We start from the raw sequence: 22,940 nt of genomic DNA, 5'->3' as shown, positions 1-22,940 counted from the left end.
TGACACAAAATTATCTATATTAGTATTTATTACAATCGAGTTCGAATCAATTCTAATCAACCCGAATTAAACGTTTAATAAACATGTCAACCCGTTCAACCCATAGGTTACATGTTCGACCCGTTTAATTATAAATTTTTGTTGTTGTTGTTTCCTTTTATGATAAAAACAAAAACTTTAACGAGTTGATATATCAAACATGTTATTCATTTATTTGAGTTAGTTTCAAATAATTAGTCCAATGGGCGCGTTTGGGCCAACCGATCATAACCAATTTATTAAATGAGTTTGCACTTGAGCCGTCAAATATCACTCGATTGTCAGTGTTTCTCTAAATTTTGGATTACATTAATGTCTTCCAAATTACTAAAAAAATTTAGTATTCCTGAACGACAAAAATACATTTAATAAAAGTTTAATTAAAAAAAAAAAACCCTTAAGTATGCATATAACTTGCAAAAATACAATATACAAACTCACATGTTAACTGTAATAAAATTCAAAAAAATTGTATGCATATATACTAATTAAACATGAGTTTCTATGTTGAATAATAAAAAAAAAAAACTAGGATCCCAATGTTCTTGAAATATTAAAATTAATAATTCGCATGCAAATATTATAATGATGTGAAAAGAATTGTATAATTTATAAATTTAACAAACTGTCTCGTCAGTTTCTAACGACTCGTGTTCCCAGTGAAAATAAAATCCTTTCTCTTTTTGTTTTGTTGGGTTAAATATTATTTTGGATGAAATAAAATCAGATCCAATCGCAGAATATAACTCAACGGAGAGAGACTCAGAGGCAGACAAGTATCAAAATATTCAAAGCATGAACAAACAGCCAAACAAAGACCACCACACCACACCCAAACACGTCCTAATTTTTTCTTCTTTTAACGTTTCCGCCTGAAAAATATCCAATTAAAAAGCTCGTCGATCAGAGCGCGCACCGGGACAGACGGAGATGGCGATGGCTCGGGCGAGCTCTGGGCTCCAATACCCGGAGCGTTTCTACGCGGCGGGCTCGTACGCGGGCTTCGACGGAGACGCCAACTCCACCTTCAAGGCCCTCACCTCCAAGTTCTCCAAGGAATCCGCTGCCCTCCTTTACGGCTTGTACCAACAGGTTCGTCTCACGCTTTCCGTTCATCGCCGATCCGGTGCGTTTCGCTTCCGAAATGCGCCGTTTCGGTTTCTCTGCGGTGATTTGTGCCGAGATCAATAGGAATGTCGTTTTTGCTATGTGCATTGCGGGTCAATTTCACTTTGTTGGCGTGTGTGCTGCAACGCTGCGTTTGATTCGGGTTTTTGAGTAGTGTTAGAGTTCCGTTGTGCTTCATAAGCATTGGTAGTTTGGGAAATAGCTTGCGTTCGGTACTTTGAATGTGATTTCTAAGGTAGATCTGGATTTTAGGGTTGAGATTGGTGCATTGGAAGTGCTTGATCTGTGGTTGCATTTGGTTGCTGGAAAAAAGGCGGGAAAAGAACTTGTAACTCAGTGAATGAGAATATTTTTCTGACTAATTGAGCTTCTCAGCATCCAAACAAAAGTCGGTTGTTGTGAATTGTGATTAATCTGCATGTCGGTTCAAGTATCTGTGATTGAGTATGTTAATATTTCTGCAGAGTAATTGATTGGTGAATGGTTTAGGATTTTGAATTGAGAAATTGTCTGTTTGATACGAGATGCTCGTGGAAGAATTTGTTGCTGAATTTGCTGTTATCGTTTCAATTGCAGGCTACGATAGGACCTTGTAACATACCGGAGCCTAATTCTTGGAAAGTTGTTGAGCATACCAAATGGAAGAGGTTCGTGTCCTTAATCTCTCTCTCGTAGTTATCTTATAGGCTAATGTGTATGCATTGAACACGGATACATGCTTTATTCACCCATCTCTTGTAGTGTAGCTCTTTCATTTGTGTATTTCGCATTGAGTTTGGCTATAAATGGAAATGGGTCGAATGACATAAAAAATTGTTATGGCGCTTAGCTAAGCCGAGCTTCTAAGCTATGTGTAGGCAAATTCCCCTTTAATAAAATACTTTTTTTTGTGGCTTCTCATACTATATGATGATGATCCTAAAGAATGGGATCCTTGTGACATTTTGGGCTATATGGTGTACCCTTGTGGGATTTGTTTGATGTATTTCTTCTTGTGTATCTGTTTCTTCTTTGTTGAATTTGACTTTCTAAGTATTTTTATTATTTATGCAGCTGGAGTGGGCTTGGAAACACGTCTACCACAGAAGCAATGCGTCTTTTTGTGAAAATATTGGAGGTCCTTGCAAATAAGATTTCAGGGCCATGTTCCTGTACCGTTATGTAGAAGTTTAGCTAATTTTATTTATCTATTTATTTATTTGCTTTATTTTCTTTTGGGTAGGAAGAAGATCCAAGTTGGTATTCTAGAGCATCTAACTTTGTTGCAGAGCCTGTGGTAGATGTGCAAATGAATGTGAGTATCGTGGAACTTGTGTATTTTGTGGAATTCCTCCTCCTTTTCTTTTTATTGGCTGCAGGTTCTTTTATCAATGCCAATTGAGAATTTCATCCATACACTTCACATAATTGAAAACTACACGCATTAGAGTAAGGGCAATATTTTTCTTCTGTTACCCATACAACAAGGTCACATCCTGCTCCACCAATACCATTCCTGCTCCATCACTACTGTTGCTGTTATACACCAATGTCAACACCATTACCATTACTGCTGTTGCTGGCTCTGTTTCATGGCAAATAACCAACTCCTTTGTACTGATGCTACAAGCACTACCACCACCCAGGCATTGCTTGATTCTGACCCCTCCTACTAGCACCATTGCTGGCACCACTGCACAGTGATCTTGAATTACATAATCAACATCACTTTTCCTCCATTTTTAATCACCTGTCTCTTTTTTTTTGGCAAGTTGCATACTACTGGATGATTTAATTTATTATGCTGTGTTTATCTATGACATTTTCTTTAAATGTGAATTTGTAGGTCTCTATTTTTGGTTGGGCATCTGCATACATTCTTGTTTGTTTTAATTTTTAGTACTTATTCAATATATATATAGTTTCTGTTATATATGTTCCCACCTCACAATGGCTGGAACCTCTTCATCCATAACTGTTTTGGAATTGGAGTGGGGAGAGAGGAAGAACTGAGTAATTGAACTGCGTGTTGTTGAGAGCCCTAAGTGTAATAATTATATTTCAATTTTGCCTGTATAGCAGGGACTATAAATCTAGCTCTTTATCACCTTTTTACCTACTATGATTATTATGTTTTTCTTTTCTTTTTTTTTTTGTGTAATTTTCTGGGATGTTTTGTAGCATGATTCAAAAGCTGAGCCTGTGGTTGAGAATGGGAATTCATTACCTGAGACAAAGACTATTTCTGCTGAGAATGGGAGCCTGATTGAAACTCAGGATAAAGATGTTGTCTTGGAAGGCCTTGATTCAGTTGCTGTCTATGATCAATGGATTCCACCTCCGATATCTGGACAACGCCCAAAAGCCCGATATGAGGTAATGGCATGTCTTTTCGATAATATAGACTTGTTCCTGGCATTTTCTTCTTCTTTTTCTTCTTTATGCTGAACAAAGCATTTGTCACTTATTTTCAGCATGGTGCGGCAGTTGTGCAAGACAAGATGTACATATATGGCGGTAACCATAATGGGCGTTACCTTAATGATATTCAGGTAAGCAAATTATCTGCACACACACACACATGTATATGGATGGACTCATGCTATATAGAAATAATTTGTCCCATTTTGTCTTTTCTCTTCAGTTATTGCTAAGGTACTGCATTTTCGGTCATTATCTCCTGTTTACATTCTTTATACTTGGGTTACGGTCCTTTTTGCTTTCAATGAGTATTTTTTCTCTCGATAAGTTCTTGACACTTTTCAATATATTTTTATTGGTGGTCGACTTTGGATATTTAATTTCGTGCTTTTGTGATTCTGAGCTTTGTTTCTTATATGTTTTTCCTTTTATAGCGGAAGTCCTGGTTTTACATTCCAACTCTCTAATTTTTTTATTTTATTTTATTTTTTAATTTATTTATTTTTATTCTTTCTAACTTGAGGAACAATGCAGGTTCTGGATTTGAGAAGTTGGACTTGGTCAAAGATTGAGGCGAAGGCTGGGGCTGAGTCACTTGAGTCACCATCTCCAGTAACATTTTCTCCTTGTGCTGGTCATTCCTTGGTCAGTATGTAGCTTCTTTAAGCAAAGTTTTCTCACTAATATATGAACTTTGACTTAATATCCATTTGTTTCTTCTGTCATTTTTTTTTCCCATTCTATAGTGGTTTTTAAAGATCTTATCCTTTTTTCTATAGATACCATGGGAAAATAAGCTTTTGTCAATTGCTGGACATACAAAGGATCCATCTGAAAGTATACAGGGTATAACTCAATGTCATTGCCTTGATTTATTCTGAGTTTGTGTCACTGTTGTTGAGGAATATATAGGAAATATTCCTAGAGGAGAAAAATCTGGCGAGATATTTAGTCCTAGAAGAGAAACATCTGGCAAGAAAATGGAATAGTTTTCCATTTTCTGACCTAAATTTTCAATGACACATGATTCACCTTTAAAAATGGATATATATTATCAGGATTCATGACAGTGAAAGTTTTAGAATTTTTTTAATCATACGTGAATATAACACACAATTTAAGCAAGCCATGCAGTACAATCATATGGCAGACATGCACTGTTTTTATCCTGTTGATACTATTTCTAAGCTATTTTTCACTCTCATGACAGCGAAGGCATTTGATCTGCAATCTTGTACATGGTCAACGTTAAAGACTTATGGCAAAGCACCGGTATGTATCTTTTTTTCATGTCTAATCTTTAGTGAATATCTGAAATCAACATTATGAGATCCTTGATGTAGTTAAAAGTCTTAAATTAAATTAGGAGTGCACACATTTTTTGAATATTCCTCAGACAGTTGGACATTCAAGGCTTTGGTGTCTATTTCAGAATTGATATGTATAGAGAAGCTAGAAAATCATATCTTTAATTCCCCCATTTTGCCATCATTTGGGAGCTCTCTTAGTAATTTTAAGCTAAGATTGGTTTGTATTCTGAAACTGGTGAGAATTGAAATCAAGTTTTGGATTGCATTTGTAAAATCCTGATTGCAAATTGCAGGGGTGTGCCTGGAAGTTTTTGAAACCAGGTGCTCTCTTATGCGCTGAAAGTGTTTCTTATTGTTCATGTTTTGCAGGTATCACGTGGAGGTCAGTCAGTGACCCTTTTTGGAACAAGCTTAGTAATTTTTGGTGGAGAAGATGCAAAGAGGACTCTCTTAAATGATCTGCATATTCTTGACCTAGAGACAATGACCTGGGATGAAATAGATGCTGTGTAAGACTGGAAATTGCACTAGCACTTTTTTTCTTTTTCTTTTTCTTTTTTGAAGGGGATCTTTATTTTTTATTTTTGAATGGCAGCGATACAAAATACAATTTTTATGATCGTCACATGAATTTAAAACATTTTTATGGTATCTGTTCCACATATGCATATTCTCTTTGTTGATGACAATTTGTGGTGGTAGTCCTAACTAGCTTTTGTATCATGATGGTAATTCAAGTTATATATCTGCCTTCTATCTCTTGAAGTCTGGGTTTTAAGAGAAGAAATGTACTGGCTATCTGTCCTCAAAACAAAAATATATTTTATTTTTGATAAACAATTCAAGACAAAACACTCCTCAAAAGACAAACACAGCCTTCACCTTTATGTTGCATCATAACCTTTTTTTCAAACAAAAAACACATTTACAAACGTACTCGATATCTTTTTACTCCTATCTTACACGTACTGTTTCATATGCTACCTTCTCCCAACTCGTATCTAGATAGGGATATTTTTGAGCTTATCAGATTTTTATTACTTTGCAGGGGGGTGCCTCCTTCTCCGAGATCTGATCATGCTGCTGCTGTACATGCGGAGCGGTACCTTCTGATCTTTGGTGGTGGTTCACATGCAACTTGTTTCAATGATTTGCATGTCCTTGATTTGCAAGCTGTAAGATGACCATCCTGTACTTGTATCCATCTCGTTGTCTACAGAAACTATTATGTATTTTTCATATATTTCAACCGTGTAGATGGAATGGTCAAGACCCACACAACAGGGTGATATACCAACTCCACGGGCTGGACATGCAGGTGTGACAGTTGGGGAGAATTGGTTCATTGTTGGCGGTGGTGACAATAAGAGTGGTATGTATACTGCAAGTTCAACATTTAGATAGAAACTTGATTGAAATGTGATTTAGTGTCATGGGGCATAGCTTTTTTTTTTTGATAAGTAAATGAAATATATATAAAAAGCGCAAAGGGGCGCAACCCGCTTACACGGGAGGTATAAAAAGAGAGCGCCTAAGAGGGAGAGAAATGAAAGAGAAAATCAGAAAAATTAATCTCTAATGGAGCTAGCCAAGCGGCCGTCCAAGAGTAAAGAGTAAAGAAGAAAAAATGGGTCAATTCCTTTATAGTCCTAGTGGAATTTTCAAAATATCTAGCATTTCTTTCATTCCATATACACCACATAAGACACAGAGGGATCATCTTCCACACAACTGCGCTTGAATAAGGATAATTTGGATTCTTGAAAAATAAAGTCTAAGCATACAAGTATTCACTCTGTGGGATAAGAGTTTGAAGTGCTGGCCTAAGTCAGTTCATTAAATGCATTTGGAAGGGCACCTAAGCATCGAATCTTTTAGCTCCTAATAATTGCTTGTATTTTTTTCCCTGGTTTTAAATGTTTTGGTGTTTGGGTATCTGTTTTAAGAACAAAATAAGAGCTATGACTTTGTTCCTAATTGACTATTTATTCCTTCTCGTTTACTTCTTGCAGGAGCCTCAGAAACTGTTGTCCTTAACATGTCTACACTTGTTTGGTCGGTGGTTACTACTGTTCAAGGACGAGTTCCAGTTGCTAGTGAGGTATTTTGCGTTTCTGTAGATCATTACTTATGTGAGGATTTTTGAAAACAAAATCATAGCCTGTTTTAGGAAAAGATATCCTGGCCTCTTGTTGAGCTTGAGATTGTTTTTACTGAAGTAAGTCATTATCTAATTGCCTTGTATTGCAGGGTTTGAGTTTGGTTGTAAGCTCCTACAATGGTGAAGACATACTTGTATCTTTTGGAGGATACAATGGTCGTTACAACAGTGAGGTGAAGGGTGGTTTTGACTTTAGCTGTGGCTTCTCTTGCTCATGCTATGTTTTTTAGTCTGATTTTGGTTGTTTTTGTTAGGTTAATGTTCTTAAACCAAGCCACAAATCTACCTTGCAATCAAAGATGATTGAAACTCCTGTCCCAGACACTACAAATGCTACAAGAGATGTGGAGTCTGAGTTCGATGCAGGCCAAGAAGGGAAAATTAGGGAAATTGTTATGGACAATGTTGAGTCAGAGCCTGTGGTATGTAATAATAATTCATTTTTTGGCCTGTCTTAGATCACAGGAAATATGCTGCTATACTATCTGCAATGTTATTGTTGACATGAAGACTATATCCTAGCAGATAAATAGATTACAAACACAAACATACTAGATACTGTTTCCACTGAAATTATCTCTCCTATACGGCAAATTATTTCCGGCCGGTAGTGAAGTGACTTAGTTATTTATATGCCAGATAACTAGATAAGATCCCGATATTATTTGCACCCTGAAAATTGCAGATCCATTCTTGATTTTCTAATAGAAGGATATATTTTTTCAGAAGCACTCTCTTTTCACTTCTCTTTCTAATTCTGCAAAATACACATATGCCACTCTTGAATTTTAAATTATTTCCAATATTCATTTATTCATGTACCTCGTACTTGCTCTTTTGACACAAAGAACTTCTTTGTTTCATGCAGAAATCTAAAGGTGAGCTTGTGGCAACCCTCAAGGCAGAGAAAGAAGAATTAGAATCATTACTCAGCAAGGAGAAGATGCACTCTCTTCAATTAAAGCAAGAGTTATCAGAAGCCGAGAATCGTAACAATGAAGTATACAAGGTGACTAGTTGCACATATAATATTACTAAATGTCTTCTTTGACTGATGCAGAATCTGTAAGGAGATTTATTTAATGCAGTATGTGTTGCTCTTTTAGTATGCTTCTTTTCTAATTGTCTAAAAAAAAGTATGCTTCTTTTCTTATTTTTCAAAAGCCCTTTCTGGGAGGAAAATAATAATTGTTTTGAACTTTTGGTTGTGGACATAGATTAGATTATGGGACAATAATAAGGGATTGAGGGTTTTTTTTCTTAGGTGAAGACGGGGTGTAAAAAGGGTACACTTTCCCTTGTAGCTTAGAACTCTGTGTTAACAATGGCTTCTTGTAGCTTAGAACTCCATGTGTTAACAATGGCTTTGTGACAGGAAAATAGAATCCCTTATGAGCATGAAGATTATTGCTGGGGTGGGTTCTCTTCATGTAAGAGATAAGGCGATGGGAGAACTTGCTTGAACCCAATGAGATTCCACTTTGATGATGGGTGGGTTGAACTAGTTATGCTGAACTTTACAACAAAGCTGTTGTGAAAATCCTTTTCAAGTAAAATAATAACTGAGAATAATTGTTTACTAACCAACAGAGCTTTAGTCAAATTGTTTGGTTCCAGAAGTGGTACCTTGATCCAGTCAAGTTTATTTTGCTTCGTCACTTTTCACTGAAGAGGAAGAGCTATTTCAATAGTGGCATCCAAATATGAGCTCAATTTATCATTCAGGATAGGAGTGTATAACTAAAGGTTTCCTCGTTTTGCTGAGAAAAGATGAGAAAAACTGTGAAACATTAACATCTTTATCATGGCATTCAGTTTTCCTCCAGAATAATTCTAAAGTTTGTTTCTCATCAAGGAAGGTAAATCAAGGCTTTGGCAGGTTACTAGGAATCCCATAGTTGTAGTTGCACTACATCCAGAAGCTGGTTTTCACTTGTTTTCAGACTGCTAAACAAATTTACTTAAAACTTACTCCAATGCTCTTTGGACCAAATGTTCTCCTCCCATACATAAATGGCGGACGTAACATTATGGATTCTATCCCATATAGGTGTGTGAGTTGTGTTTACTTATTCAAAAGAAAAAAAAAAAAGGCGCGAGAGAGAGAAACTTATAAACTTTCTTATATTGACTTTGATAATCCAATTTCCCGTGTTCTGTAAGATGTATATTTTTGCCCCTTTCTGCAATTAATGCCCTTAATTTATTGTGTTTACCTTGAAGGAGCTCCAATCTGTGCGTGGTCAACTTGCTGCTGAGCAGTCTAGATGTTTCAAACTGGAGGTATGTATCTCATGGTTAGGGAAAACTTTTTGCTGTCATACTAGGTTATCCCAGCAGTTCTGTGAAGAATATTGTCAAGAAATTCCTGACAGTTAGAACTACCTTGCTAGCTGTTTTCTACAGAATTAATACTTCAAACTGGAAATTGAAAATGGAAATTTGCGTAGAACATGGAATCATCCTCTATTATGGAAACACTGAAACATTAAAATTAAAATCGAGGCCGTTATCCTGGACGAGCAAGGGCTGGAAGTGCAAAAAATCATAAAATATTATAGTTGTTGTGGTGTGCAGTGAGCATGAAGAGCTTGGAAATATGAGATTGTCTGCTGATTTACTTTTTGCACCGACAGGTTGATGTTGCAGAACTACGCCAGAAGCTCCAAACAATGGAGACGTTACAGAAGGAACTGGAACTCCTCCAGCGACAGAAGGCTGCATCAGAACAAGCCGCCTTGAACGCAAAACAGAAGCAGGGCTCTGGAGGAGTGTGGGGTTGGCTCGCTGGAAGCCCATCTGATCAAAAAGCTGATGATGCCTGAAAAATTGGTAGAAGCCTAGTTGAATAGTGATTGCTAGATTTGGTTCCCATTGATCCATAATTCTTTCACATATTTTTTTTGCTTTTCCTTTCCCCAACCATGACAGAACCCAGTTCTTTACTGTGATGGAAATAAGACATGAGATTTTTGTTGGTCAGAAGGAAACCCCCTTGGGTTTTCATGAATACATGTTCTGTAATTCAGTGCAATATTTTGCTTGTAAACACAATTTTGTTGGAGTTTGAATTCGAAGTAAATGTATTATTTGAGTGAAGTATAGGTTTTCATTGTTGAAACGTGAAACAATTCCCAGTCATTCTAATAATTTCTGTAAAGAAAGTGATCAGATCAGGTTCTCGGAAATAGTTTGTCACAATTTACTTTTGTTTTGCCTTTCTATGTGGATGGAGATCCATTATGCTCTGGTTCACGCAAGTTTTTCACTTTCAAATCAATAATTGTGAATATACTCACTGGTGAAACAAATCTTTTAACTCTTCTTTCTATCGATCATCGTCGATTCTTGATTGGTATTTTTCTTGAAAAAGTTATGCTATAAATCACATTTCTATTTTACAATCATTCTATATTGTTGATACGTCAGTTTCAACTAACTTTGAACAAATCCTTGTTAACAACAAAAAAAACAAAAATTGGTTGAGACTGTCACCTCAATATTGGGAGATCATTTATAGTTGGATGAAAATTTGGTATATAATATTTACCCATTTTTGTAACAAACTGATTTAATGGTTAGTTGGGACTGTCATGTTATAGGTTATGTATGAAATAAAAATGTAGTTTCTAGCATTACTCTTCTTGAAATGTTATTAGACATGTAGTAAACCAGCATTTATATTAGTAAAAAAAAATAATATTATTATTAGAAATTTAAATAATTTCTCTACAAGGTATAATAAATGCATGATTTCAACTTATATTAAAATTTTAAAATATCTTTCATTTTTTGAAAGTACAAAAATTACAAACTAGCTCGTAAGAGTTTCTACAATAACAATGATAACACCTACATTTCGATGTTGAATTAAATGCGTAAACATTAAATTTCATTATGGATAAGATAATTGAATTTCTAGATTAAAAAACCGAAGAAAAAAGAAGGATAAATGATTGCAATACAAGGCGTCAAATTAGGCACTCCAAATTTTAGCTAGAATTTTGCTTAATTTTTCTTCTGAAATCAGCATTATGCTGTTTATACACAGTAATTAATCAAATGAATGTAAATTGTGTTATAAATTTTTTAATACGAATTTTCATTTGGTTTGATAAAATTTATAATAAGGGGGTTTCAAATAGAATAAGTTAGTATTATTCGATTTTAATTTTCAGAATGGATTAGATAATATTTTTTGTAAGAGAAAAATATAAATTCATATCTATATATCACAATATTTTTGTAATAATTTTTTTTAAAGGAAGTAGAGTAAGTAATATTCCTATTCTTTTTTTTTTTTTTTAAAGGAAAAAGAAAGAAATGTGGTGTGAAACTGCAATCTTACAAGTTATATAAGTCATGCGCATGCATTCATGCATACATACATATACATACATATATTGGAGATGTATTCTCACATCTCATACATACATTCTACAGAAACTCTCTTCCATACTACGTGTCGGCAAATCAGGGTGCCATGTTGACCTCCCTAACACTAATCCTATTGCCGTATGCAGATAACCCCAAAAGAGAGGCCCATAAACTACTCAGAACCCATGTGATAAAACACAATCCCAAATTTTCTCAGTATCCAAACACACCCTCTCTCCCTCTCTAGGGTTTTACTTCATAAATTCTTCAATTCCTGAAAATCTTACAGTGTCTTTCATTTTCTTCGACACAATCTCTACTTGGCCGCATAGCTGATTCTGTTCAAAGGCATGCTTTATCATTCGAGCCCGCAAACGCTGCTTTCGAGAGGGTTTCGGAGAGTTCGGTCTTAGCCCTGCTCCAATGATACCAGTGATGAACACCGATTGTGAATACAATGGGAATTCGAATTTAATCGGAGAGTCGGGAGCGAAAGCTAGAGTGTCGGAAGGCGGCGTCGATGGCTCTAACGGAGAGAGAGAAAATGGTTTGGGTTTAGGGGTTTCTGATGAGGTAAGGGTGTCTTCAATGGCGCTCGATTCCGGGGCTCACGAGCAGGGGCGGAACTAGGATTTGAGGTATGGGGGGACGGAATTTTTTTTTTTTTTTTTTTGGGTTGGAGAAATGGACGGACTCGTATAAATACAAAAGCATATAGATACACATAATCTCTTTATATGTATGTTTGTATAAAATAAAAGTATAAAAGTGTTACATCTAATCTCATGGCATCACAAATACATAATAATATAAAAAACTAGCAAAATAGCGTAGAATAAAAAATAAATTTTTAAAAAAAAAAAAATTAGCAAAATAAATTAAACACGATTTATAGGGTCTAAGAAAAAAAGTACCTTTGAGCGTTAACTATTTTTCGTAACAATCCCCACAAGCCCCAAATAACAAGAAGAGAAATGCTAAAAGTTGAGTCAAACAATGGTGCAATCATAAATGATTAAACCATTTAATTTGTGATGTCAAAACAAATATTATAAACCTAAATGATGTCAAAATAACTATTCAAAAAACTGATTGTTGGGTTTTTTTTTTTTTTTTTTGATTGTTGGTTAGAAGCTACTCAAAGATCCCAAATCATTTAACTTTTTTCATTCACATATTCAATCAAAGTCCTAAATCCAATTGAGTTTTTAATTAGAAGCGAACTAGAATATAGAGGGAAACTAAATGAATTGGGTATTTTAGGTTTTTTATATTGAAGGAGGGTGCAAGGTTTTTTTTTTAAAAAAAAGAAATGAAGGGAAAACAAATATTATTTTTTTGGGGGGAGCAAAACTATAAAAAATAATTAAAATGGACACATATATTATTTTGGGGGAGCAAAACTAAGAGAAAAAATTAAAAGGAGATACAAATATTATTTTGGGGGGACAAAATATCATTTTGGAGGGACAAATTTATAAAATGGGAAGATTTTTAAGGCAATTAAGAAAATTTTGAAAGATTTTGGGGGGACATTCGTCCCCCCAACACTAGCTGTAGGTCCGCCCCTGCTCACGAGGGCGAGGTTGATGCTAGGGTTTCGGAGAGTGGGAGATCTGAGGAGGTCGGAGTTAGAGCCTTCGAGGAGGCTAGGGTTAGGGTTTGTGAGGAGATTGATGGTGGTGGTGGAAGAGTAGGTAAGGAAATGGATTCTAGGGTTTTTGATTTTGAGGATGAAAGCGACGGGAGCGCGGATCGGTTCCATCAAAATGACGGAAATGAGGATCACACCGGTCGATTTGATGCTCAAGATGATAGATTTTATGCTCAGGATGAAAAAGAAGAGCACGTGGAGAAGGGTAAGGTTTTGGAGTACAATAATCTGTTATCGGAGTTTGATGATTTTGTGGCAAGTGAGAAAAATGTTGGTCTAGGAATGTCGAGGGCATTGAGTTTTGGGTTTGAAGTGGGTGACATGGTGTGGGGGAAGGTGAAGTCTCACCCTTGGTGGCCGGGGCATATATTTAACGAGGCTTTTGCTTCTCCCTCTGTGCGGCGAACTAGGAGGGAGGGCTATGTGTTGGTGGCCTTCTTTGGTGATAGTAGTTATGGGTGGTTCGACCCGGCTGAGCTTATAGCATTTGATCTCAATTACGCCGAGAAATCGCGGCAAATAACTTCGAGGAATTTTGTGAAGGCTGTGGAAGAGGCGGTTGATGAGATGAGTCGGAGACGTGGTCTTGGTTTGGCTTGTAAATGTAGGAATCCGTATAATTTTCGGGTCACGAATGTTCAAGGGTATTTTGTGTTGGATGTTCCGGATTATGAGCCTGGAGGGGTTTATTCCGCAAATCAGATTAAAAAAGCGAGAGATAGTTTTAAGCCACGGGAATTTCTTGCTTTTGTGAAGCAATTAGCAGTGGCGCCGAGAGGAGGTGACGACAAAGGCATTAATTTTCTCAAGAATAAGGCTACAGTGTTTTCTTATCGGAAGGCAGTTTTTGAGGAGTTTGACGAGACCTATGCTCAGGCGTTTGGGGTGCAGCCAGGGCGCCCATCTCGTGAACCAGTTGATTTAGACCAACCATATAAAGTGCCTCGAGGTATAGATTACATTCTTCTCCTTGTCCTTGGTTATTTTTTTGATAATTTGTTACACCAACATCACGCTCTCTTATGTTGAGATCTGTTTCATTAAACTCAAACCAGTTTGATATTAAGCATATAAAAGCAAGTTCAACATTGCTATCACCGATTAATGCAGTTTCAATTTCATTGTTCCTCTTAGTATCTCCCAGTTTTCATTGTTCATTGGATGATGGTAATTATTTTGAATAGTTTAAGTGTTGATGATGATCTTAAACATGATGTCACTTGATTTCCCCAAGAACATCCTTTCACTCCAAAAAGGGGAAATTTAAGATTCACTAAAAGTCAAAAGCCACCATTGCCCTACACAACCACCAAGCCATCCAAGAAGAGAATTCTTACAAAAGCATTGGAACTGTCAAATCGACCCAGCTCCCAACCCATCCCAAACTTGTTCTTTTGCGCCGGTATGTATCGTAGCATGGTGGAGGTGGTTGTGGTGGATACCTTCCATAAGGCTGGTATGGTGGTGGTGGTGGGTACGCATATCCTCTTCTCAGTGATTGAGGGGCATATCCTCCAAGAGAAGGAGAATATGGTTCCCTCCCAATACAAGCTCATCCTCTGTATTTGGCAGCACCATTACACCATCCACTTTCTCGCTGAACATGACAGAAGAATTGAACATTCCTGTGGGCTTTTCTGAGGGTTTTCTCGCCTGGTAATTGATAAAAATACATGGATTTGCTTAAGAAGCAATGTGGGCAATCCAGGCCACCTTGGCTACAGCCACCATAGAGTGTGAAGCTATGGTTATGGTTTGTTGGGCTGTGGACTCTTAGACGAAAGTTGCGGGGAAGTTCCATGACGGGTTGGTGCCACTGTCTCGGCACATGTTGGTTTATGTTCAGCCAAATAAATTAGTTGAATATCCATGAAAAAGGAGTAGGTGTTACCTGAAAAGCAGTATAAATAAGAATATGCTTTGACTAACAATGATTTCTATTGACAAAAAAAAAAAAATCTCTTAGAAAAGCTTTCACATGCATTATTAGAATTTCTTGGTTTATTTTCGGTGTCTTCATATGGTATTCTATTGGATTATTTAATATTGTTTGTATCAATTTTTTTTTTTTTGTTCTGTTTGCCTCTGAAATATTAGTGTTGCTGTAGGTGCATATATGCTCCTGTTTCATAGAAATGTATGATGGATAGTTAAGATCATTTTAACCTTGACTTAATTTATTTTCTTAAAAAAGGAAACTTATGATAGATAGTCAGGTTTTAGTACGTATTGATCTATCACTTCCACCTTTTTAGACTGCCAATTTTGATATATGGTCCATATTTGTTAATTAGCCAAGCATTTTCAGTTGATTTGGTTTCTGTTTATAACAATGTGCATAATCAGAAAGAAAATTGAATTTTGTAATGTCCCGCATACACTAGTGTGGTTATGATAAGATTGGATTTGCTTGGTTTATTAATTTGACTAGTCAGAATTGCAGTTTTTTGCTATCCTCATGTTCCTAGAGATCTTCCCCTCTGTGATTTGTATTCATTTATGCACAGGAGCGATGTTAGGCACATCTTTTTCTGTCTTGCAAATTAATTGACTTCAAATGAGTACACTATTTGTTTTCTGATTGGTTTGTTGCCATCTCCAGCTCCTTTAAGTGGTCCACTGGTGATCGCGGAAGCTCTTGGTGGTGAGAAGAGTGCTGCAAAACCTATGAAAATCAAGGACCATTCAAAGAAAGACAGATACCTTTTCAAGAGAAGAGAAGAACCCATTAACTCAAAGATTCATCAAATAAGTTCAGGGCAGGCAAGTTCCTCTGCCCCATCAGTTTACATGGATGGATCTGTAACAACAGCGGCTGGGGATTATGTCATGCAAAAGAGGGTTGCAGCTGGCCCTGTAAAGCAGATTCTGACAAAATACGAAGAGGTTGCATATACCAGCAAGGATGGTGCAACCTCGGGTCTGGATGGATCTGGGAAAAGAGCTGTATCCATAGATCAGGCTGCAGCATACAACAGTACCCATGGCCACCAAGATACTTCTGTAGATACAAACCCCCCTCCAGAGAGGTCAGGGCAAGGTGATTATGCGAGTCCCACAAGCACAGGTTTGTCTAGTTTGTTGGGGCAGGGGGCATTCCCACGCATAATAGATGCTACATCACAATCCGTGCAGCAGGAAGGTGAGGCAAAAACTTGGAGATCATACGAAGATTTCCAACAACCTGAGCAGAGTTTTCCAATTAGAGTGGAAGGTGGCCATGGATCAGATCTAGTTAAGGACGGTCATGGTTCGGCAGATCCTTCACCAATTGATGCAATGCGCTCAAGTGGCTTGAGCTCTGATGGTGGATTTAAGAAGGCAAAAGTTCTGAAAAGAACTATTGGGGACTTGAGCTCGGAGAACTCTGTTATGGGGGAGAAAAAGAAGAAGAAAAAGAGGAAAGAGTTTGGTACGGAAATGAGCTCTGGTCCTCCCAAGAAACGTTTGGCTACTGGTAAAGTAGGGACACCAGTGGGGAAATTAGTGGGAAAATCCACCCAGATTGGTTTGGCTCCAAGAGAGGATTTTCACGTAGAACAGCACCTGAAGAAAAATGTTGGTGCGAGTAATTCCTCAACCAGTTCTATTGGGACACTTTCAACTGTTGGCACGGGAGATAGTGGCATTGATCTCCCACAGCTATTGAGTGATTTGCAGGCCCTTGCTCTTGATCCTTTTTATGGTGCGGAAAGAAACAGGCCTGCAACTGTACGGCAGTTCTTTTTGCGATTCCGGTCCCTTGTTTACCAGAAAAGCTTGGTTTTGTCTCCACCAACGGAGACTGAATCTGTTGACGTTCGTCCCACAAAATCTTCATCCAGCATTGGTGCTTATGAAAATGCTCATGATGGTCATGTTAGAGATCTTCCATCATCAAAGCCAGTAAAATCCATTGTCAGACCTGATGATCCAACAAAAGCCGGGCGGAAACGTGGCCCCTCTGATCGTCAAGAAGAAATTGCAGCAAAGAAGTTAAAGAAGATTAGTGCTATAAAATCATTGGCTGCTGAAAAGAAGACTGGTCAGAAAACTTCCGAAGGCCTCCGAGGAGAGGGAAGAGAATCAGTGGTGCCGGCCCCACAGAAGTCTTCCAGACCAGATCCTGTCAAGAAAGTGGAACCCTCAGCGAAGGCAGTCAACCCCACCATGCTGGTGATGAAGTTCCCTCCCTATACATCGCTTCCATCCCTTGCGGAGTTGAAAGCAAGGTTTGCTCGTTTTGGGCCGATAGATCAGTCAGGACTCCGCGTCTTTTGGAAGTCCTCAACATGCCGTGTTGTGTTCCTGCACAAGCACGATGCAGAAGCAGCATATAAATTTGCAGTTGGTAACAATTCTTTATTTGGAAACGGGAATGTGAGGTGCTACATACGGGAAATGGGAGGTGCACCTGAAGGTTCTGAGCCGGGCAAGAACCGAGGTGATGACAACGCTAACGAGGCCCCACAGGTTAAGGATCCTGCGGCTCTGCAAAGACCAGCATCAGGGCTTGGTCATCAGCCTCTTCAGAAGCCAGCAGTCCAGCTGAAATCCTGTTTGAAGAAGTCGTCAGGGGAAGAAGCAGGGCAGGTAACTGGCGTTGGTAGTAGTAAAGGAACCCCGCGTGTAAAATTCATGTTGGGTGGGGAAGAAAGTAGTAGGGGAGAGCAATTGATGGTTGGTAATAGAAACAACTTCAACAACATTGCAACTATTGCTGGTGGTGGTGCACCTTCTTCTTCTTCTTCTGTTGCAATGGATTTTAATAGTAAGAACTTTCAAAAGGTCATTCCTCCATCTCCATCGCCTATTCTTCCTCTGCCTCCTCAATTTGCAAAATCCCCACATAATAATTTGCATTATCCCGAAACAGCACCTCCCAGAAATACTCACAATCTTGTTAACACTCCCAGTCCCACTTCGCCTAGTGCGACCACAGTTGTTGATATTTCACAGCAGTTTATAAGCCTTTTGACAAGGTGCAATGACGTTGTCACCAATGTGACCGGCTTGTTAGGCTATGTGCCGTACCATCCTCTTTGATCAGAAAATGGCCACCACCCATCCCATCATCAAAAATTGGATAAACATGGTTACCATGACACATGCCCACAACTTCATGTTGAAATGTGCATCATTTGCTCCGTGCTCAAAGCCCACATGGCTACCTACTCACGGGTGTACACCAATTATTGCTTCGAGTACACCACGGGGTCCACCTATATATGGGAGGTTCAAGAGCCTTTTTTAAAAGCAAATTGGAGCATTATTTGGGCTTCAAGACGATGTAATCTACAAATTCGATTGCTCCAAATGTACTGGTATTTTGATAGTGGCATCTTGTTTATCTGTGCTTTGATTTCTTTTTATTAGCTTTATTGTTGATAATGCAGCGTGGGCCAGCATATATCTGCTCCCGGCATGTCTATTTTTAGCTTTGTTTAAACTGGAAGTGGTGGAAATTTGCTCTCTCAGACATTTTGCATGGCCGGCTGCTTCAACTCGACGGCCCTTAACCCTAACCCTAGCCCTAACCCCCTTTCTTGCAGAGTTACTCACCCTGGGGTTCCTGGGCTTTCTTAAGTTTTTATATTTATGACCGTTAAATTTAGTGGTTTGGTTAGTATATTGATGGCCGGCTATTGAGATTAGTCTTCGGCGCCAGTTGTTGCTCTCAGGACTGCTGTTTTGTTGTGCAAGTGAGTGGCTATCAATTAGTCATCGCTACTATTTGGCCATATTATGAATTTTTCTTCAAGATTGGAAACGTGTGGAGCGTGCAGCAACATCTAAGTCCCAATCTCTATCAATCAATTTCAAGCACTAAACTCAATTAACAACGGCTGAATCTGATGAGGACTTTCATAATCCTGGGAAATTCGTTGAAATGCCTTTACTAAAAGGCAGTACTGAAAGGAGATTGGTCAATTACCCGATGGCAATTGGTCTAGACCTTTTTTTAATTGATTGGTAGACTTTTCCTCTTATCAGGATTCCATTAAACCACGTTTATCTTGACGACTGAATGAGATTCCCCGCACTACCTACGGCATGTATTTCGGGGGATAAAGTTTATATCCTAGCCGTTGCCGTTTCAATGAAAGGCCAATATTTTGCCACACCATCATTCCACTATAAATCCTAAAAACTTTATTAAACAAAGACTGACGGGCTTAGAGCAACGCCGGCTATTTGATTTCCACGCTAGCTGCTCCCAAAACGGCTTGGATAAGGGAATCTCACAATCCCTTGATAACACGTCCACACGCTCACTTTAAGGAAAGCCCCAGTGACTTCATTCCTTTCTATGAAAGAAATGCGCTATTCACGCGTAAAAAACACGCTCTTCATAATAAAAGGACCCCACGAGCTGCTTAGAAAAATAAAAGAACAGATATTAAGGAAAATCGAACCAAAAAAAAAAAGTTATAATAAAAAATCATTTTCTTTTCCTTTACAAACCTTTAAAGTTGACTTGGCATCTAAAACATCCAAATTCATGACAATAATAACACACCATTTCTCGTAAAACTTAATTGAAACGCTAGCCCCAACGTTGGATCTCGTAAAAAACCGTGAAGTGAATATTATTTTTTGTTGCGAGTGTTTTATTAGCTAAATTAGTTTATGGGAATATTATGTGTTCTTTGATCTAAGTGGATATTATTATTATTTAAAAAAAAAACCCTTATTTCAGTCGCACGGTATTTAAAAAATAATATCTGCCTAAAGCTTACAAAAATACTATAAAAACACCTAATATTTTTCGTAATCAAAATATTGGGAAGTGTTAGAGAGTCAAACAAATGAATTCAGAAAAATTTTCAAACTGAGGTGACAGACCGTGAGTGGCAGACAAGGGAGAAATAATTATATTTTTTTAAGAGAAGTGCTAAAGAGCCAAATAAATAAACCCAAAAAAAAAATTTTCAAACTGACATGACAATGGTTTTTAAATTTATTTTAAAAAAATACAATTCTCTATTCCTTGTCTGACACTCACGGTCTACCACGTCAGTTTAAAAATTTTTCTGAGTTCATTTATTTGGCTCCCTATACCCATTTTTTTTTTCTAATTTAAAAATTATTTATTCGTTCATTTGTTATTAGGCACCCTAACACTTCTCCAAAACTTTAGCCAAATATTTTGGGCTAAAGGCCCGTTTGAGATTGCGTTTGAGGAGCCTAAAAATGCTTTTAACACTCAGAATGTCCATTTAAAGAAAAAAGTATTCGTTTGGTAAAAAAATTAAAAGTGCTTTTAAGGGTATAAAAAGCCCAAAAAATGGCCAAAAAAACACTTTTGACAAAAGCTTAAAAATGAAACTTTTGCCCAATAGTTCTTTTTTACTTAAAAGCTCTATTTCTCAAACACAATCCTAAACATACTTTAAATATCCAAAAACGCAATCTCAAACATGCTCTAAATAAATATTTAAAAATGCAATCTCAATGCTCTAAATATCCAGAAAGGACAATAGAAAAATTACGCGCTCTGCGGTTTCCTAGGTACTATTCAAGAGAAACCACAAGGAAAGGAAGGCACTCGATTTATTTCTCACGTCACCACCTCCACCTTTGTCGTTTCTCATCCACCTGATCGACCCTCTCATCTCTCCCCACCCAACAGCCTTCCTATATATAGCCAATTCCAGCCCCACTACTCGCAACCAATTTCCTTTCCTGAATTTTAAATCCCCGTTTCAACAAAATCTTTGTATTCATTCTTGAATTTTCTTTGATCATCTTCATCTTCTTCTTTGAAAGATGGAGTGTAGGCCTTTGGATATCGTGATCAAGTCAGCCAAGGACTTGAAGGACGTGAATCTTTTCTCGAAGATGGATGTGTACGCCGTTGTCAAGATCGACGGAGAACACAGCCTCAAATCCCACAAGCAAAAGACACCCATAGACAAAGACTGTGGCCCGAACCCCAAATGGAACTTCGCCATGAAATTCACCGTCGATTACGCCGCCACCCAGCAGAACCGCCTTACCCTTGTCGTCAAGCTCAAGTCGGATCGAAACTTTGGAGACAAAGAGATCGGCGAAGTCCGCGTGCCCATCAAGGAACTTTTGGACGGTTTCGGCGACGCGAAGGACGTGAAACACACGAGCTATGGCGTCAGGACCCCATCTGGGAGGCCGAAAGGCATGCTGGAGTTCTCGTACAAATTCGGGGAAAAGTTCACCTCGACTGGGCATAAAAACAAATATGTGGCAGGCAAGGAGCAACAACCGGTTATGGCGTATCCGATGGGGCACGCGGCGGGATCTAGCGGCGCATATCCACCTCCTGCTACTTATGCGCACGCGCCGCCACCTGGTGGGTACCCACCTAATAGCGCATATCCACCTCCGGGAGCATACCCAGCTCCTGCTTATTATGCGCACGCGCCGCCACCGGGTGGCTACCCACCTGCTGCGCCGGCATATGGTGGTTACCCACCGCAGTATCCTCCCCCGGGTGGGTATCCACCTCAGGCGGGATACGGATATGGAGGGTACGGAGCGCCGATGATGCAGCAACAGAAGCCACCAAAGAAGAGCAGCGGAGCTGGAGGGATGGCTTTGGGGCTAGGAGCGGGATTGTTGGGTGGGTTGATAGTCGGAGACATGGTCTCGGATATTGCTGATTCCGGATATGATGGCGGGTTTGATGATGGTGGTGGTTTTGATTTCTAGATCTTGTTTTTTTTTTTTTTCAATTTTTTTTTTTTCAATTTTTTTTTTTTGTTTTTTTGGCTTAAATTTCAATTTCGTTTTAGATGGATTGCTCGTTTCCAGATCGAGGGTTGGATATCATACTAACTAAATAAATTCACGGATTTTCCACATTTATTGTGGGTTTGAATGTAAATCTCTTTCTGTGGTTAATTTTAATTTTTTTAATTTTTAATTTTTTACATGGTTTGATTTTTTGCATCCTAATTATTTGGATGTTCTGAAATTATGCGTTAGCCGATAGTTTTAAAGGGGTGTCAACTTAGTCTCAATTTCCAGTTTTTTGCCAAAACTAGAGCAATGGGTACTCCGGTTCTTAGTTTTGAAAAACTAAAATCGGGAACTTGGGTCTCAAATACTGGCTAGTTCCAGTTTGTATCCGATTATCCAGACTAAGTAACCCATTTTTTAAGAAAATTGTTTCTCTAATGTCTGATAACAATAACTCATCCAAGCACATTGAAATTGAATAGAAGAACCGGCCACTTGCTTGAGGAAATAAAATAAAATAAAAAATCATTTGGTCTTTGAACCCCACAAAAGACAAAACATCAAAAGCTATTGTGAGAAGAAGATGAACTGGCGTGGACAGCATCAACAAAACTAGAGAATTCTAGAACCAGGGTCGCACAGATGAATCTGGTGTGGACAATATCAACCAAACTGGAGAAATCTAGAACCAGAGTCGCACAGATGAATCTGGTGTGGACAACATCAACCAAACTAGAGCCGCACAACGCATAGAACTTCTCAAGTGAGGCGCCGCATGGAATGTTGTAGAAGAAACAGGCGCCACACGGATAAAATCATCAAAATCGTAGAAACATAGGCAATTCTCTCAACCCATCACAAAATCAAACAATATATTTCTCTCGGCTGGAGCGAGGGAGAGATGGTCTGACGGAGGTCACAGAGCGAGAGCGGGAGAGAGTCAGAGAGAAGCGAAAGGAGGCGGAATGTGTGAAGTTGTGAAATGACCTAAAAAATATTAATATATAATTATATATATAATAGGTAGCCCGGTACCAGTATCCCGGTAATAACCGGGTGCCAAAAACCGGGCACGGAACCGAGTCCCGGTTTCTCGATAATTTTTGACATCCCTAGTTGTCATTATGCTATCTTCATGTTATGAAAGAATATATATATATATATATATATATAT

General features: G+C 38.2%; 3 protein-coding genes across 3 annotated transcripts; all 3 read left to right on the top strand.

The window, feature by feature from the left end:
• The first annotated feature begins 790 nt into the window (after positions 1–790).
• Positions 791–10,137, top strand: LOC132170331 (acyl-CoA-binding domain-containing protein 4). The gene is made up of 18 exons (XM_059581271.1): positions 791–1,131; positions 1,744–1,814; positions 2,221–2,284; positions 2,390–2,461; positions 3,328–3,522; positions 3,621–3,698; positions 4,102–4,212; positions 4,347–4,413; positions 4,778–4,839; positions 5,247–5,386; positions 5,926–6,052; positions 6,135–6,249; positions 6,890–6,978; positions 7,128–7,211; positions 7,293–7,460; positions 7,907–8,047; positions 9,262–9,321; positions 9,675–10,137. Exons 1-18 carry the CDS (start codon positions 970–972, stop codon positions 9,861–9,863), a joined length of 1,995 nt encoding a protein of 664 aa, XP_059437254.1. The 5' UTR covers positions 791–969; the 3' UTR covers positions 9,864–10,137.
• Positions 10,138–12,531: 2,394 nt separating this feature from the next.
• Positions 12,532–18,423, top strand: LOC132168816 (PWWP domain-containing protein 1-like). Its single transcript, XM_059579874.1, has 2 exons — positions 12,532–14,018; positions 15,672–18,423. The coding sequence occupies exons 1-2, from the start codon at positions 13,121–13,123 to the stop codon at positions 18,092–18,094; spliced, it is 3,321 nt and encodes a 1,106-aa protein (XP_059435857.1). The 5' UTR covers positions 12,532–13,120; the 3' UTR covers positions 18,095–18,423.
• A 2,179-nt stretch (positions 18,424–20,602) lies between these two features.
• On the top strand, positions 20,603–21,905 carry LOC132170657 (protein SRC2). The gene has a single exon (XM_059581719.1). It carries the CDS (start codon positions 20,819–20,821, stop codon positions 21,734–21,736), a length of 918 nt encoding a protein of 305 aa, XP_059437702.1. The 5' UTR covers positions 20,603–20,818; the 3' UTR covers positions 21,737–21,905.
• Positions 21,906–22,940: the final 1,035 nt, after the last annotated feature.

The sequence above is a fragment of the Corylus avellana genome, chromosome ca2 (assembly GCF_901000735.1).
Source record: "Corylus avellana chromosome ca2, CavTom2PMs-1.0".
Taxonomy (NCBI): Eukaryota; Viridiplantae; Streptophyta; class Magnoliopsida; order Fagales; family Betulaceae; genus Corylus; species Corylus avellana.
The sequence above is the reverse complement of the archived record's forward strand: the minus strand, read 5'-3'. Positions and strand labels throughout refer to the sequence as shown.